Consider the following 18,513-nt stretch of genomic DNA (forward strand, 5'->3'; position numbering starts at 1 on the left):
CTAGAGCATTGATGATCACTTAGAACTATGGGTACTTGTAATAACTTAGTGACAGATCAGATGGTGTGGGACCATCAAGGATTCTACTGATTAGGTACAGAGAAAAGCAAGAATTAGCTTAGCCCTAAGAGGTAGATTGAGATGTGTGGACCGGCTGTACTTCTCTAGGGTGACAAGTTTGACTTTAAGGGTTGTATTACTTTGTTTTCACAATGCTATAAAAAACTACCTGAGATTGGGTAATTTATGAAGAAAAGAAGTTTAATTGACTCACAGTTCCACATGGCTGGGGAAACCTCAGGAAACCTACAGCTATGGCAGAGGGTGAAGGGGAAGCAAGCACCTTCTTCATGAGGCCACAGGACAGAGAGAGAGAGAGAGAGAGAGAGACGAGAGAAAGTTCCACACTTTTTAACCATCAGATCTTGTGAGAACTCACTCACTCACTGTCATGTGAACAGAATGGGGGAAACCACCTCAATGATCCGGTCACCTCCCACCACCATGCCTCTCCCCTGACATGTGGGGATTACGGGATTACAGTTTGACTTGAGATTTGGGTGGGGACACAGAGCCAAATCATGTCAGGGGTCCTGAAGAGGATGTATTTTCCTTTCTCTGTACACATTGCTGGATTCTGCCATTGGTACAAAAGGCAGAGTGGTTTAATGAAAAGATCGTTGATATGATAATGAGGCCTATACCTTCCCCTCACTCAACTACTTTCTCTTGGAGTCTTCTTTTCTCATTTGTGGGGTGAGAGGCGGTGGGGAGGGAGGGAGGTAGTCTTCACCACTGTGGCTTCCTTTTGCCCGTGTTAAATGTAGGACTTTGTAAGGCTTCCTTTACAACTCACAGTGACTAATTGAGAGGAGTGTGCTTCATTCAGGTCCTAAATTTTCATAAATGATCATAAAATGATTTCATCATTGATATGTGTTAGATGTGACTGACTTTTGAAAGGCAAGATGAGGCTTGTGAACCTCCAAGAGTCCTAGGGCAATTTGAAAGTGAATATTTCTACATATGCTACCCAAACAAAAAATATATGTTGCAGTATTTACCTTAGTTAAAATGGTGCTTCCTTTAAGTGATTTGAATAAACACTAAGGCTTTAAAACAAATAGTACATGAGAAATAAACAGCAGCATTATTGAATTCCTGTTTTCTTCTGTACAGCTTTAATTCTTGATGCTTTTAATATTGACTCAGATTTATTTGACTCGTATTTATTGTTCCCTACTCTGGGCCTAACTTAGGCCCTGCCCTCAAAATGTATACACACCTGACGTATAGTTTATGCCTATATAGGAAAGCAGACTTTTGCAAGCTACAGTTTTATGCAGTAGCTTTTCTTTGGCTCCTAGATAGCTTAGTGGTATTTTCCTGCATGGACTAGAACCTTAGAATTCTTTAGGAGGTATTGGCAGAAGGTGGTATGTTGAATTTTTGCCATGGATCTGAACTGTGAAGTAACTTGTCAGGTGGGGCCCAAGCCCTTCAAAGTTTAGGCACTGTAGGTCTTTGCTGTTCTTGAGTCAAATTCCAGCTGAGAACCATGCAACCATTAAGCTGCAGGTATTGGAGAGGACATTAAATGTTTCTGATAGAAATCTTTATAAACACAGAATAATCTTAAGGACACTTTTTATAGTCTAAAACAGCAGAGATAAACAGCTTAAAACCTTCATTTGCTGATAACATGTAAACTTTCCATTTTTTTGCTGTGTTATGCAAATCAAATTTTATTTTAGGTTGGTCATTTCCCCTTCATGGAAGCCTCATTCAACTCATATTAATCTTGAAACTAACAAATGATAACATCTTTACCTCTTCCTTTCACATAAGCTGCTACTGCCAGGTCCCTCTTCCTCTGTTGGCAAGTATTTGGCGCTACTGCTTCCTGGTTTAACCCCAGTAACTATGGGTGTCTTGTAGTCACACAGGATGATTCTTAGCACTCCACACCTCAACTCCTCAAACTGCTGTAATTGAGGCTGTACTTCGAGTTCCTGTTTCTGTTCTGCTTCTCTCTGCCTCAACTTGTCTTTCCTGTCTGCACCCTTACTCCCATTCCTTCCTGGCTTGTTCCAAGAGGATTGTCAGGTAGAATGTTGTGGCTGTCGTCTCCTCTAGGATCGTAGGCTAGGCGCTGAAGATGGAGATGACCTAGGGCAGCGCGTGGCCCACAGGGGACATTCTTAGTTAGCTCCCTCCTTCTCTCCTTAATTCATTTCTAACCTTCTTTTTGTTATCCCTGGAACCCCATGAAACTTACTTTGTTCTTCCAAAGGTGTGCCATACAGACAGGATATGTTTCAGTTTCTTCTGTGTCTTTATGGCCTAGTTCCTAGCCACTGCTTAGTAAATGTTTGCTGGGTGGGTGAATGCATAGAAAGATAATTCTAGTGAGAAGACATGATGAGAAATATTTTCAGACTAGTTGGGTTTTAATTTCCTTGTGGCCACTGCACTTACTCTTTCAAATGAGGAGACAAATCTGCTTTGGCGGCAGCAGCAGCATTCGTTGTACCCACATGGTCATTTTGGATTCTTCCACGGTCTCCAGGAATGGGCATTCTTGTTTTAGTTTCAAGTAGTCAGAAGATTCTGGGACCATCAATTTACTAGTGTAGGAGGGGACAAGGCAACAGGGAGTGCATATCCACATAGTACACCAGCCAGTTTAACTGCAGCCACCAACAGGTCCTCAGATGTCAGAAACAGACTTAAGAGAGGTATTCTTTCTTTCACCATTCGTTGTGTCTTTCATTCTTTCGCCTTCCGTTTGTTCACTTGTTCAGTCAGCTTCCACTGACTGCTCTAGTAAGCCTGATACCATGCCACCTGTTGGGGCCTTTTAGTCTAGATATGAAGGTTACAACAGGGTGATCTGCACACCCTTGATTCAGCCTTCCAGCCAGATCGGTGACTAACACAAGTTTTTAAAGTGAATTTAATAGATCAACAACTTGTGAAAAGAAGGGAAAATTTAAAAATTAATAGATACTTACTGAGTATCTTTTATCATTTCCAGTGCTGGTGACATTGCCACAAACAGAATAGTACTACCTTCTTTGAGAGATTACATTCTATTGGGACAGATGGATTGTAAATGTAGGAGCATACCCATAAGATCATTTCAGAGAGTGTTAGTGCTTCTTAGGAAGCAGGAGAGGGTAAGGAATGGAGAGTGACGGTGAGTTGGGTGGTCAGCATGTCCTTTTGAGATGACATTTGAGCTGAATGCCAGAAAAAAAAAAAAAAACTGAAGGTAGAGGCCAGGCTTGTTTAGATTTAGGCAAAGAGAGTTTTAAGAAAAAGATTTTAGGAGAGAGGTCAGCAATTGTAAAAGCTCTAAAGCAGGACTAGTGCTCTGGGGTTAGAATAACTATAGGTGTGGCTGGAACTTAATGAGTAGTGGAGGATGTGGGAACAGAGGGGAGAGGGCAGAGAGCTGGGTCACATAGGGCCTTGCAGGCAGTAGTGAGGACTTCGTTTTATTGGAAGAACAGTGAATTCATTCATCTTTCCTTTCTTCCTCCAGAGAGAGAGAGAGAGAGCGCACGCACGTGTTCCTTCATGTCAAGGAATCCTTACACAGCATCTTTTATGTGAAGAAATAAACATGAATATTATCCTGGTATTCTTAGAAAACTTTTAGTTGATGGAGTTAGAGGGAGAGACACGGGTACCTAACCACCTAAAACCTAAGATATAGAATGGAAAGATGTGAGAAGTGTGGATAAAGCAAGCCCCAGGCTAGCAATAATAAATGTTTAATGAATAACTTACTTTATCAATCCTATCAGAAGCCTTACTGGGCTTCCCATTTCTTTTAGCAATGGGTTTTGCTGCTGCTGTTTTGCTGTGGCAAGTAGAAGTGAGGAGGCCTGCAGCTGGTTAAGGAGAGGTAGATGAACAATTTGGTTTTCACACTTAGGCTGTGAAAGCGTGTTCACTTGTTGAAGCGTCTGGCACACTGAGTGGATGAGTAAGTGCATAAATCATGTAAAAACCCAAGTTTGATAATCAGCAGAAAAAATACAGTTGTCTCTCAGTATCTTAGAGAGATTGGTTCCAGGACCCCCCACAGATACCAAAATCTATGCACACACAAATTCCCCTTGTGGAACCTGCGGTTATGGAAGGCTGACTGCACACATTTGCATGGTTTGCCTGTACCTCTCCCCTTTTTTGAGGAGGAACTTTATCCATAACTCTACTCATGATCACATGGGACAATGTGGAATGAATGCATGGAAAGAGCTTATGCCTTCACATTATGATTATTCATGTATATGTTCTAGCATGTGGAGCCTTACAATGGATAAATAATTTGCTGATTTGGCTGTGAGCCTGCATGAGAACTTACATCACTTTTTCATCCTCTTATGCAAGTGTTAAGTAGACATCCCTAAACCCAGCAGTCCTCCCTCCTCCCTTCCAGGTAGCATGATTGCCCAACAAGCTCAAGGCTGAAGTAATCAGAGTCTAAACCAAAATTAGGCCAAAGTAGCATTCCCTTGCTTCCTTATTAAAGGAATAATACATATAAGTACATTTGCCTTGTGACAATTATGGGACAAATACATCTATTAAGAAGTATATTTGAAATGACCTCTCTGAATGTACTATAAAGCAATAAAATGGAAGCACTTTTTTTTTCCAAGGGAGTTAAAAAAACTTTTTTTTTTTTTAAGGAAATCACTTTGTTATAGGAGTATTTGTTTCAAAGATGTTTTGCTGTTGCTGCTCCAAGTATTTCACTCGGTACTGCCTTCAGAGGTGAGGGTAAGGACAGCTAGTCATTTTTGAGCACCTGCTCCATTCCAGGCTTTGTGATAGCCACTTCTAGGTACATTAACATACTGAATGCTCAGAGCCCTCCTGGATGGTAGGTATAATTTCCTGCTATCACTAGGAAGTTCTGTGCTAGAATTTTATTGTTATGTACTATTTCCTGCCTCTGTAAACATATTTATAAAATCTAGCTCCAAAGAGTTATAGTTATTATCTAAAATCAAATCTACCCAAAATAAGAGCAGTTTTCCTACTTGAGTATATAGAAAGTGCTATAGATTTAGAAAGTAATTCTAAAATAGAAAATCATAATGAATAATGGCAACAGTATTGCCATTGCTCAGTTAACATAAATGTATTTCAATAAAATATTTCTAAAGAAAGTTCACAGAATAACTATTTTAAGGCAATGTTTTGTTAACACATTATTCTCATCACTGGATAGTCATACCTCTTCTACATATATGGCTATAGATAAAAGATATGTATACCTTTAAACTTTGGTTGTTCAAAATCATTAGGGAAGGAATTACAGAGGACCATGTTTTCTGAATCTATAACTATTTTATCAGCCATTTTCAAAGCAAGTCTTATGTTGCCTACTTTTCTGTTTTGTAGAGATGATTATACTGGTGAGTTTATGTATTCAGTCATTTGTTGCTTCATTTCTTTCTTTTTTTTTGAGACGGAGTTTTGCTCTTGTTGCCCAGGCTGGAGTGCAATGGCGTAATCTTGGCTCACTGCAACCTCCGCCTCCTGGGTTCAAGTGATTCTCCTGCCTCAGCCACCCAAGTAGCTGGGATTATAGGCATGTGCCACCATGCCCAGCTAATTTTCTGTATTTTTAGTAGAGATGGGGTTTCACCATGTTGGCCAGGATGGTTTCGATCTCTTGACCTCGTGATCCACCCGCCTCAGCCTCCCAAAGTGCTGGGATTACAAGCGTGAGCCACCGCGCCTGGCTTGTTGCTTCATTTCATAAGCATTTTTGAGCATCTGCTATCTGCTAGTCACTGGGAATAGGAACTCAGCTGTGAACAGGTCATACAAAGCCCCTGCTTTCATAGAACTCTCATTCTTCTAGTAGAGAGAGAAATACCATAAAAGCAAATAAATCATGACCAGAATCATTTCAGGGTATGGTAACACTATGGAAAAATTGGCATGATGTGCATTTGAGAGTAACCCTTGGGTGGGACAAAGGTGTACACTGCTGTAGGGTGTCCTTAGAAGGCTTTTGCTGGGAAAGGACTTTAATCTGAGGCCTGTGTAAGAAGAAAGAACCAGTAATCTAGAGAACTTGGGGGAAGAGTTCTAGGCAGAGCAATCAGCTAGTTCAAATGCCCTGAGCTGGAAGCAGGCATGATCAGATTCATACATGTCTCTGAGAACATCTGCTCTTACATTCCACTGTGACAGAGGGATACTACTTGGCCTGGAGGGGTACCCTTTGTGTCCTCAAAGTCTCAAGTGCTTTTCCATCCTTACGGTTCAGTTTGTATAATTTTTCTACATCCTTTTGGCTGTCAGCTCTCAGTGCTTCCATCAGTATGGCTTCCCAGCAGCCTCTCTCTCATTTGCAGCAGCCTGCAACTCTTCCCTGTGCCTAGATTCAAATGACAAGACTTGGTAGGACTGTGTGTGAAATAAAAATAAAGTTTATATCAAGGTTGGAAGTACTCTTCTCAATTAGAATTCCTGATCTTTAGTTATATAATGTTAAAGAGAACGTAATGATGCAATCTCTCACAACTTTACCCTCTCCTGTATTCATTTATTTGTTAATTCATTCTTGTCCCCCCCGCCCCCACTCACCCTTTTGAGTTGTTCAACTGTGGATGCATACCTAGAAATGCCCGCACACATTTTATCATACTTTTAATGATTTGGGAAAGAGAATCTTAGAGCCTATATTATCTACCATTTTTCTCTTAGCCCTTATTTAATTTTACATATATGACATTTCAAAGGATGTCACTGCAGTTATTGTTTAGCACTTATTTATGGGAATGAAACTTCGTAGCACACTTAGACATGTGTGTTACTGCTAGAGGGTGCCTTGTTTGATTGAAGGACAGTATCCCCTGGCTCTCTAAAACATGAGGCTCTTAAAAGTGCATTTTATTTAGCTTCTTTTTGCCAGTGGCCAAACTTAAAAAAAAGAAGTGTCACCTAGACTTAACTGACTATAGCTGTCAAGTGGGGATGCTTTTAATAACCTTTAAAAGTAAGTAGGTGAACTTTACACACTACCAGTTCATAGGCAAGTTAGTAAACATTCAGTAGAAATTCTGAGACTGTACCCACTTTCCCCAACAAAAGGAAGTAGGTAGATGGTCTAAAAAAATGTTATGGCTGAAATCTTCCACATTCGTTTGCTCATTCAGAGTTAACTCTAAAGCCCACTTATTAACTTCTGTTAGACCACAGCCATCCCTTTTTAGTCATTATTTCCCCAGAGATAACTGATAGGTTATTTTCCTCCAGAAGCAGATCTTTGTTTCTTTCTTGAAAATAATTTAGAAATGTTAAGATCCAGGGGAAACTTGGACTTGCCTTCCACAACACAGTAGGTGGCATGTTTGAAAAAGCATGGCTCTTCTCTTGCTTAGTATGTGACAGTTGGCAAGCTAACGAATTTCTCTAAGGCCCAGGGTTTTTCATCAGGAAAAAAGAGCAATCATAAGTATAGAAAAGAAATAAATGACTATTTTTAGGATTTTTTTAAAAAGGTCATCACAAAAATAGTGTTTCTGAGAATAAACCCATTGGATTCAGTCTTTTAAGTAAATGCATATTTGCATCATTTTCTTTACCTCCTAATCTTAGCAATTTAAATGTCTTGTAATTTTTTTAAACTCAGGTTTATCTCAAAACTGATATATAGTCACTACCTCCCCCATATGATGAGACTGTTTTTAGTTTCAGCTTATCATAGATATCATTAGAATGCAGAATTAGGTATGGTTAGAATATAAGGCTCTGTTGTCAAAGACCTGGGTTCAAATTCCAGCTCAGCTACCCTGGGCAAGTTAACCTTTCTAAGCCAAGCCTCTGTTTCCTCATCTATAAAATGGATATAATAGTAATATTTATTTCACAGGACTTTTGTGAGAATTAAGTGAGATAATCTGTGTAAACCTCTTAGCATGCTTTCTGGTTAATACCAAGCATTTGTTAAATGTTAGTTCTTCCCTCTGGTTTTTCCTTTATCATAGCTCTTTACAATAGAGTTATTTAAATTTTTTTAAAAAGCTGTGAGTGTATTTAAACAAAAATATTGAACAGAAATACAAGGGGGCAATGGATGTGACAAAATTAGAATGTAGGTGATGGATACAGTGGAAATAGTGTTAAACTTGCAGCCTGGAAACCTTGTTTTCTGTCTCAGCATCCCAGTAAAGAAAGTGTATGCTTTGGGGTTTGGTACGTCTAAGTGTGGAATGTGACATTAGCATTTTCTGACTCTGTGACCTTGGAAAAGCCTTTTTTTCCTTCCCTTTCTATGAGTATTTATTGAAGGTCTGCTACATTTCCTTATCTAAAAAATGAAGATGATACTTAACAGGGTTTTTGTTAAGATGCAATGCAAAGAGATAAAATATTTGAAAGCATATATATCTTACAAAATTGGTTATGTTTTATAAATATAATCAACATTATACCCAATGTGTAGTTAGTGCTCAGTAAATGATAGTTCTAGTGTTATTTTGGACTTGTGGTTACAAGTGACGGAATTCCAAGCTCAAGTGGCTTGGGACAGAAGGAATTAGTTATCTCATGTACTCAGACTGTAGGAAGGTTAACAGTGACATATGCCTTGGGGGCACCTAGAAGCAAAAACTCAGATGCCAGAGGACTGTCTTTACCTCTTTTCTTTGTTACTGTGTCTCTGTTAATGTCATTCTGTCTGGCCAGATTCTTCCTTACATCTAGAAACAGAACCACTGGCAGTCCTAAGCTGATGTGACCAGAAAGGGACTGAGCATTGTGGTCATTGTTTCAAGCACACAAATCCTAGGGATGACATTGAGCCCAGTATGAGTCGGGTACTCACCTGATCAGCCATTGGTGTCTAGAGAACAAGAGGTGAAGGAAAATGGTAGGAAAGACCATTTTCCAGAAGGGGAATGGTGGGTGCCTGCTGCCCTTGTATTTACCCCTTTCGGCATCTTCAGGGAAGTACTTAGCCTCTGAGGGCATCAGTTTTCTGCTCTGAAGTTCCGAGGTTTAGATGACTTAATGGATGCAAGTGTACGTTTAATGTTTTAAATTTTTATTTATTCAGCTTATTACTGTTATTACTCATGCCCTCCAAATCTTGACATATCATCTGGGAATTCCTAGCCTGACCACCAACCCTTGTTGAAGTAGCAGAAAGGGGCCTAAAATTATTTTAGGAAGTTAGTTCAGTGTGCCAACTATATTGACTATGCCTCCTTTTAAACTTGTAGTTGGAGTGTAATATATGTACAGAAAGGAGTACATATCCTAAGTGCACAGTTTGCTGAATTTTAACAAACTAAACACAATTGTATATCTTGGACCTAGATTAAGAGTCAACAGCAGACCCCTAGAAGACCCTGCTTGTACCACAAGTAGATTAATGTGTTGATTCATCATCTAAGAAATCATTTAATAGCATTGCCAGAATCATGATGGCATTTTCCAAACTTTTTTAAATTAAAAGATTGCTAAAATTCAACTGCCATAAGTCATAGTTAATTTTTTTTTTTTAACACTAAAATCCCAAAACTTAAAAGCACTGTGAAAAGCTTTTCAGGTCATTCCTACTCATTATACCTCTTGAAATGTTTTTCTGGCTAAAATTATCATTAGGTGCTAAAATGTGTCCTGTTGCTGGGGTACTGTGCCATTCAGGTCTATGCTTGCCTTTTCTCCTTACCAGATTGTAAACTCGTGAGAGAATACAAATTTCTTAGGTGTCTTGTATTTTCTTTCTTGTACATAACAGCATGATAATTGACTGACTAAAATACTATCCATTTCACACAGAGCTTTGTGAAATGACTAATTTTCCTGAAAAAAATAACTACTCAAATCTCCCAGACTTCAAGTCTGAAATGGTTCATTGTTAATAAATATGTCAGTTTGCTATTGTTTTGATACTCAGGAAAATAAATGCAATTACAAATGAATTTTTCTTTTTTTTAATTTACCAAATCTTCTAACATCTTTTCCTCCTTTTTTCTCTTTTAGGCTCTAGACCAAGATAGAACAGCCCTTCAGAAAGTGAAGAAGTCTGTGAAAGCAATATATAATTCTGGTCAAGGTAAGCACTTACTGAAAATTGGATGACATGAATAATGTCTACAGAGTTTTCTTAGTTATTTAAAACATGTTAAGTTTATAGGAAACGTGACACAAATGTAAAAATAAGTAGGTAAAGAAATTTCTCTTTTTCTCTTAACTTTGACTATCAGCCTAAACCTATTATTAGTCTTTCCAAAATAGAAAGAAGAGAAAACATTAGTCGCAGTGGATTTTATTATACACTTAAGTGCTTAATAGAGTTATGAGTAATTTTGTCACAAGTGACATGAGATGTATAAAATGTCTGTGTGAATTTGGTCAACCTGTAACCCAGTGACCTCAATTTAACACATCAGAATCTTTTCCCCTCCTTAGTGTTACATGTACACATTTGAAAATCAATATTGGTGATGGTTGTGGAAAAAGTTAGAGAGGAGGGGACAAAGTTAAACTCAGACCTCAACAGACCTGTCAGCTATCATCTTTTCTTTTGTTGGGAGGTGTGCCGGGTAACCTGTGTAATTAAATGTTTTAACTTTGTCTAGTAACTTTGTCAACTTGGAGGCAAAAGTATGTCATTGGTGCATAAGAGGAAGTAAATTTAAAAACAAAAAACAATGAGTAACCACAAAAATTGGTAGGCTCCAGCACTGTAGAGGAGAGGCTTCGAAACAAAATGGATTTCTGAGTCTCTCACTCATGTCTTTTGTTATTATTGCAGTACCAGCTCACCTACCAATATGTTACTGATCTAAGAAATCAATGGTCTGTAACTTAACAGAAAACCTGGGAGGGAAGACAGGAGGCTATAATAGAAAGAGCACAGGCCGTGAAGTTGGACAGATGTGGGTTTTCATTCTTGCTAATCCATTTATTAGCAAGGTGACCCTGAACTGATTGTTTCACCTTCTTGAACCTCCATTTTTCTTTCGTAAAACGGGGATAGTGGTATTTAAAAAGTTGTTGAAGGGATTTAATGAGCTCATATCTGTAAAGGGTCTGCCCGGTCATGGGAGTTCAGCAAATGCGTATTCCTCTTAACGTTATCATCATCAAATTGTCGAGCTGAATGAAGAAAGCAAAACCCTCAGGTACTTTATGGCCCTTATGTCTCATCAGAGCTGGGAATCACTAGCCAAATAAAAACTGGAACCTAATACTCTCTTGTTTTTTTAACCCCTCCTTGGTCTGAGACATTGTGTAATATTAATTGTTAACACATTTTGCACCCTGGTGCCTTCATTTTGCTCCCTAATTTCTTTATATCCAATAAAACACTAACTTTTCATTAAGGTAGATAACTAATAGTCATGTAGTTGTGACCAAATGTCGTTTTAGATCTTGGCCTAAGTTATATACCTAATTTATTACTTCTGCCCTTCATTTTTATTTCACGGAACTCCCACACTTGTGTTAGGCTCTTATATTTGATATTAGCTCTTCAGGGAATCAAGTGGAATAAATAACTAGGAGATGCCACAAAGCGGGCTTCTGAGGTGCTGATATTGTTGTTTCTTGATATTAGTGGTGGTTATGTGGTTAAGTTTACTTTTTGATAATACATCAGATGCTGAACTTAGGATTTATGTACTTTTCTGTGCGTATGTATATTATGTACCAATAAAAATTTATTTAAAGTATTATATACAAGGAATTTCACTGAAGCCTCGATTGTGGTTTGGAAGGGCAGGAAAAAAAGGGATTTATTAAATAAACAATAGTATACATATAATAGAACACGACACACCATTTTAAAAAAGAGAAACTCAAGTATTCTAGGTCTGAGTTTGAATCCTAGCTTTGTTATACTTGTTCAAGCATATTATTTAACTTTTAGGAGTCTTACACTTCCTCACCGTAAATTTAAAAAATAATATCAAATGTGCAGGGGATTGTATGGACAAAATGAGAGACCATCTAAGACCCCTAATACACTGCCTACCACATAGTAGGTGCTTAACAAATTGTAGATGATGGGAAAGGACAGCTGGATGAATATTTGTGTGCCTTCTCTATTTTAATTCAGTGATTCCACATATAACATTTGACCAGACTTATTTTTTAAAGAGCTTAATGAACCATTATTTGTCTCAGGAAGAATGGTCAGTTCTCTGTAATGAGATGACGGTTTGTGCTTGAGGCTCTCAGCCTGTGAGCTGCAAAAGGGAGACACTTGCTTTACACCTGTGAGGCACTGCTGTATTTACTATCCTGAGAGCTCCCTCCATGTGACTCTTTTCCAAATGTTCTCCCTCAAAATGTATTTCATCCCTTGGCCACATCACTCAGCGGCTCACACAAAGGCTCCTCTACTGGGGGATATACTTCTTCCTGTTCTTTAAAGGATTTCCTTGATCAAAGCTGCCCTTGGTATGACAAAAGGGAGAAGTTGTTCCTGTATGGATGTAAAGAGGAGAGAGTTTCAAGGGCTGTATGCAGAATTTGGGTGCAGCCCCCTTCAGTAGACTGCACCCTCTTTGTGGGTGGGGGTGGCACAGTTAACTGAACATTGAATCTCTCCAGTCTAGACTAGATTGTGTACCCTCCTCCTAGGTCTTTACTATTAGAGTAGCCTCTGATGACATATGGTTTTATATTTTAAATTAATTTAAATAAAATTTATAATTCAGTTCCTCAGTTTTAGCTACATTTCAAGAGCTTAACAGCCATATATGACTAGTGGGTGCCATATTGGATAGTGCAGAAATAGAAACTTCTCCATCATCACAGGAAGTCCTGTTGGACAGTGATACTATAAGAGAATGTGTATCCTGTTGTATTGCAAATACTAACCATCTCTCTTGGAGGAGACTAATGATTCTTACCTTTGTTGATTAGGATCACCTGAAGAACTCTTAAAAACAGAAATCCCTGAAACTCTTACCCTAGAATTATTCCAAAGTAGAACCCAGGTATAGGGATTAAAAAAATATTATTCCCCAGCTGATACTAACTTGCAGCTAGAATTAAGAACTGTTGCACTGGCCTATGAGCTTTTTGATAAGACTAGTACTATGTTTTTCATCTTTGTAGTTTATGCATTTGTCAAAGTAATTTATTAGTTTGTTCAAAAAGGTATTTATTGAGCACCTATTATGTTCTCCTGTTCTGGGTGTTAGGTGTTTGGCACATCAAATTCTCTGCCTCCATGAATTTTACAACCCAGTGGGGAAGAGATTAATGATCATCAAACTGGAAAGTACTTGTAACTAGAAACTAGGAAGTGCTATAAAAGGAAGCTTACAAAGTACAAAGGGTGAAATAGGAAGAAGGATCTGAGGTAGTGTGAGGAAGGTGCTAAGGGAATACCACTAGGTGAAAATGATATTCATTGTGTATTTATGCTATAGTAGACTGAGACAAACAAGCTGATAAGGTAGGTACCATTGTCCTCATTTTATAGATGATGAAACTGAAACTTAGAGAACCAGAAAAACTTGTTCAAAGTACCATAACTAGCAAAAAATGGAAAGAGAGCCCATCTGACTCCCAGCTTTGCTCTTTTACGGCTACTCTGTATTTGTCTTCTACCTAACATAGAGCAGGGGCTCAACAAGGGTTGAATCGCTGCATGTTGGCTGGATAGGTTACTACCTGGGAAGTTCTCTGAGATCAGCTATGAATATTCACTAATCATGAGTATTTATGAATGGATCCATCATATGGAAACTCCCAGCATTGTAATCTGTGGGATGAATTTGGTATTTCCCAGAAGAGACCACAAATAGTAATTAACCATGGTCATGTTTCATAAATATAGGGACAGACTCAGATCTCTCCAGCTTCCTCACAGAGGCCTGAAAGGGTTTCTGTAATCATGAGCGAGTATAGTACAGCTGAGTTTGTGGACAGCACTATGACATTTAACTCTTCAGAAATAACTAGATGAGTAAAACAGTGGTGTTGCATATCTTTCCATGATACATTGTCAGTGGAATCCAAGCTGTTCCCCTCCAAGGGCTTTTGGCCTCATCCAGAGAAACCACAAGAGGCTGAACCCTGGTATCTGTTTCCCAATGCGTTTTCATAATTTTCTTGTTTTCTCACAATGCTTAAGTGATACAAAACCCACATGATATTTTTTAAACATTTAAAAAGCATTCCTATATTTCTGGTTGGAGATTACCAATCACTCACCTTCTCAAAGTGATTTGAAAGCTGGCTAAACATTGTGAAGGTTCTTACCCTTAAAATGTGTTATTTTTACACATAAGCTTTTATCAGTACTGGTAAGCAGTATAAAAATGAGGGTTTTTTGTTTTTTTTTTAAACAAATTGTCTCCATGCAAGCTCTTTAGTTTGAAGATTGTTCTGGGAATTTGTGTCTCACTTTTCCTTGTTGTGTATGAGGACATTTAAAAAAAAAAAACTCATTTCTGTGAACTGCTTAGACCAGTGGAAGATTCTCAAAGCCATTCAGTTTTCCTGTGTTGTTAGTTGTAAGTTTTGAAGTCTTGATGTTACTAATCTGTGAAACAGATTGTCATTTAGGAAGTCTGCCTTAGTGGTCCCTCTCCCGTTCCCGTTTTCTCCCTCCTTCACTCTTTTGCTAATATGTGATTAAAATGGCTAATAGTTTCTCCGGCACTGTGGAGGTTTTAAAATATATTGTAATTCTGGGACAATTTCCTTTACAAAGATAGAGCCTAATCCCCCTTCCCCTTGAATGTACACCAGAGTTACTGAGTTATTAACTCCCTTCTAATGAATAGAATGTAGTAAAAGTGATGCCATGTGATTTCCAAGGCCAGTCCATAGACAAGATAGCTTCCACCTGGTCTTTCCTTCCATTTTTTTCTGGTCATTTTATTTGGAGAAAGGCAGTTACCATATTCAGGATACCCAAGCAGTCCTATGGAGAGAAATCTCTCACTGAAAACTACCACTCACTTGCCAGCCATGCTAGTGAGACAGGGAAGCAAATCTGCTAACCCCAGGCAAACTTTCAGATGACTGCGGCCCTGGCTGGCATCTTGAACTTGATCTTTGTGAGAGACCCTGGGTCAGTACAGTAGGAGTGGGGCTGGCATTCATGGGATTTCTTCCCTTGGAAACATGGGCACGTGAATGCACGTAAGTCAGGTGTGGCTTGAGAAAAGAGCTTACTGCTTGCTTCTCAGTATTTAAAAACAAAGTGAGATGTACTTTTACAAAACAGAAGCATGCGGTTCATAATAAGCATGGGTATACTGAGTTGGCTGTTCTATCAGATGAGCTAGGTTGAAAACATTAATCTTTTTGAACAGATATTTTTTCACACAACACAGGTACAGGTATGCACTCTTTTCTGGGAATAGGAACTCAGGATATTCCTGCTACTAGGTCTTTTTCTGTAATACAGTTTTACGTTTTTTTTTTTTCTTGGCTCAAATTAAATGGACATTTTATTATTACATGGGTGATTCCTTAAAATTTATGCCAGGATGTATTCAGAATAAATGTTAGCTTATTAGTAACACATGATGTCCCCTAGAATCTATAACATTGTTGGTCTTAAAGTTGAGGCTTGTAAATCCTTTAATATTTCTGGGCAAGAAAAAAATGACAGTGGTATATAATTTGATTACAAGCATATGACGTGGAAGTCTTATTTTCAAAAGACAGCTAGATTGTTATAAAGTTTTGTAGCTTTTTCGTTACAAGGAAGATAGCCATTGGTTTTCTCAGTGCCTTCCATTTTTGTCTCCCATTCCCTTTCAGTTAGAATTAAGTAGTAGATAGTTTTATAAGAGAGTGTTTTTGTTTTTAAGTCAAAAAATATATGGTGTTCTCTTCAGGTTTTCATTTTGTTAAGTTACCTATTTTAAGAAAAAGCTCCTAGCGCACAATCAAATCTAGGATTTTAAAGGTGAAGTACTAAATTTATCAGTGGATAGGAAGCAAATGTTTTTGTAGCCAAACAACTTCATTTCAGCTATTTTTTAGTTAAGCATTTCCTCAGACTTGAAGGTATATTGTGAATTCAGTTGTAACTAGAGTTGGTGATTAGGTTCAGTGTCTTACTGTGGTGTCACATGATGCTTATTTTAATCTTGCAGTTTTCATTGGGGAGAAAAACTTTCTTAACAGGCATGTATAAGAGATATAATAGATTAGAATAAAATGTCACAAAATGTACAAAAGCAGCTTGTCTCTAGGAAGTTTTACCTTTTTTGCTGTTTTTCAATTTTGTGGATAATAACCGGATTTTTTTTTTTTAAATCTTTTTGAATTACAGTAAATTTATTAGTAAAAATGGTAACAATTCCAAGCTCTCAAAAGGTATTAGATAGAAATACTGGGATTGAGCAAAATCTCAACAAATTTTTTTGGGCCTTAAAGGCATTTTGCATTCTCGTGGGTCCATTATTACTTCTTGGGAGGTCAAAACAAATTATTCAGTTCCTTCAGAATGGTCAAGGAAGGGGTATTTTTTCCCCCGCAAAAGGGAATATACTTACCCAGGAGAGTATTACTCCTTAAATTATGTGGGGATAAACTAGAGCAATTCAAAAGACTGCTGTTTAAAAAAATCGATGTCTCTTTCCAGAATAATATATATATGGATGGGGTTTCACCATGTTGGCCAGGCTGCTCTTGAACTCCTGATCTCAGGTGATCCACCCACCTTGGCCTCCCAAAGTGCTAGGATTACAGGCATGAGCCACCACACCTGGCCTCCAGAATAATATTAAAACCCCAGGCTTCTTAGGAAGTTTCAATTTTTGGGTCCCAGTTATTGGCTCACATATTCTGTTACTTGTAATTAGAAGCTATTTACTATGTATACGAGCCTGTGTATGCACTTCCTCCATTTTGCTGGTTGTAGAATGAGTCCTCTCGTTCTACTTAAAATGAGTTAATTTTTAATGATGGATGCTTGTATCTTTGGGGAATATACATCATGACAAATTAAGTAGTTTTAAATAAACTTGTGACCACTAATTTGGGTTTTGTTGGAGACAGGATCTCACTGTGTTGCCCAGGCTGGAGTGCAGTAGTGCAATCTCAGCTAACTGCAGTCTTGACTTCCTGGCCTCGGGTGATCTTCCCTTCTCAGCCTCCCAAGTAGCTGGGACCACAGTTGCATGCTGCCATGCCCAGCTAATTTTTTTGTGTGTGAAGGGGAGGGGATGTTTGGTAGAGATGAATTTTTTACCGTGTTGCCCAGACTGGTCTTGAACTCCTAGGCTCAAGCCATCTGCCCATCTCTGCCTCCCAAAGTGCTGGGATTTACAGGTGTGAGCCCACCATGCTCAGCCTAGTTTGGGGTTTTTAAGCCTCAGCATGAACAACAAATTTGCTCTGTTAAAGGTGGATATATAAATGTATTTCTCTGCTTTAATGATTTCTTTTGGTAAAAATAAATAATAGCTGCTGTTGAATACCTGCTGTGTGCCATGGAATCCATTGATTCAGATTAATGACTATAGTTATTTTTAAGGACCACATTCAGGCCTTAAATAGACCCTTCTTGACAATTACAGGCAAGATTTTATGGCTTTACCTATATCTTGCTGCTTCTTATTCCAAATTGCATTTTCATCATTCTTGAATGGTTTATGTCTCATCAAAGTAGGATTGTATTTTCCTGTATAAAGGAAACTACACTTAAACCATAGCAAAGAATCTGCCCTCTAGAAACAACAGTGGCATGACAACCTCTAACAAGCAGTCATATGTGTGTGTTGAATTATATTTTTAGTTCATATGTCAACATGAATTTTAAAATGTCTTGTTTTTACAACTGGAGGCTTCTCCAATTAAGCCTTTAGCAAGAAAGAGTAACTACTTTTGTGATGTCCCATTTGGGTATGGAAATCAAGCAAGTTGTTACTGATTCTGAAGTAGTTTTCATTGATAATCAGGGCTGTAAGACAAAACTTTTAGGAGTTGACAGAGGATGACTTTGCTCGGCCAGTTTGTCTCTTGCATTCACAGACAACAGAAGGATATTCTGAGATCTTTTATGGCTCAGATAATTGATCAGTCATGTATGTTTTTCTTTATAGAGAGCTGTGTGGGTGCTGAGGGGACTGGGACATCCAGTGCTGATTTTTCTCACTGGTATTTTCTGGTTTCTTCCCCCATTGTGAAAGGGCAATGTGATATTAATATGTTTACTGTAGAAAATTCAGATGAGCTAAAAGAAAAAAAGATAGTAACCACATGTCTTTTTCAAGGTTTTTTTCATTGTTTATATATTTTTTTCCCCAAGTTATAGGCGTTTTTTATTGTTCATATTCCTTCTCTCCTCTCCTCTCCTCTCCCCTCCTCTCCCCTCCTCTCCCCTCCCCTCCCCTCCCCTCCCCTCCCCTCCCCTCCCCTCCCCTCCCCTCCCCTCCCGCCCTACCCTACCCTACCCTACCCTACCCTCCTCTTCTTCGACAAGGTCTCACTCCATTGCCCAGCCTGGAGTGTGTGATGGCATGATCTTGGCTTACTTCAGCCTCACTC

At 38.5% G+C, this 18,513-nt stretch overlaps 1 protein-coding gene across 4 annotated transcripts in view; it reads left to right on the plus strand.

Moving 5' to 3' along the window:
• Positions 1-18,513, plus strand: part of ASAP1 (ArfGAP with SH3 domain, ankyrin repeat and PH domain 1) — a 405,687-nt gene that overhangs the window by 204,115 nt on the left and 183,059 nt on the right. For all 4 annotated transcript variants that reach the window (XM_017965593.4, XM_008983260.5, XM_078353182.1 and 1 more), the window contains one exon: positions 10,024-10,096. In XM_017965593.4, the coding sequence (XP_017821082.1) occupies positions 10,024-10,096 (73 nt within the window). The remainder of the gene's footprint in view (positions 1-10,023; positions 10,097-18,513) is intronic.

The sequence above is a fragment of the Callithrix jacchus genome, chromosome 16 (genome assembly GCF_049354715.1).
Source record: "Callithrix jacchus isolate 240 chromosome 16, calJac240_pri, whole genome shotgun sequence".
In the NCBI taxonomy this organism is placed as follows: domain Eukaryota; kingdom Metazoa; phylum Chordata; class Mammalia; order Primates; family Cebidae; genus Callithrix; species Callithrix jacchus.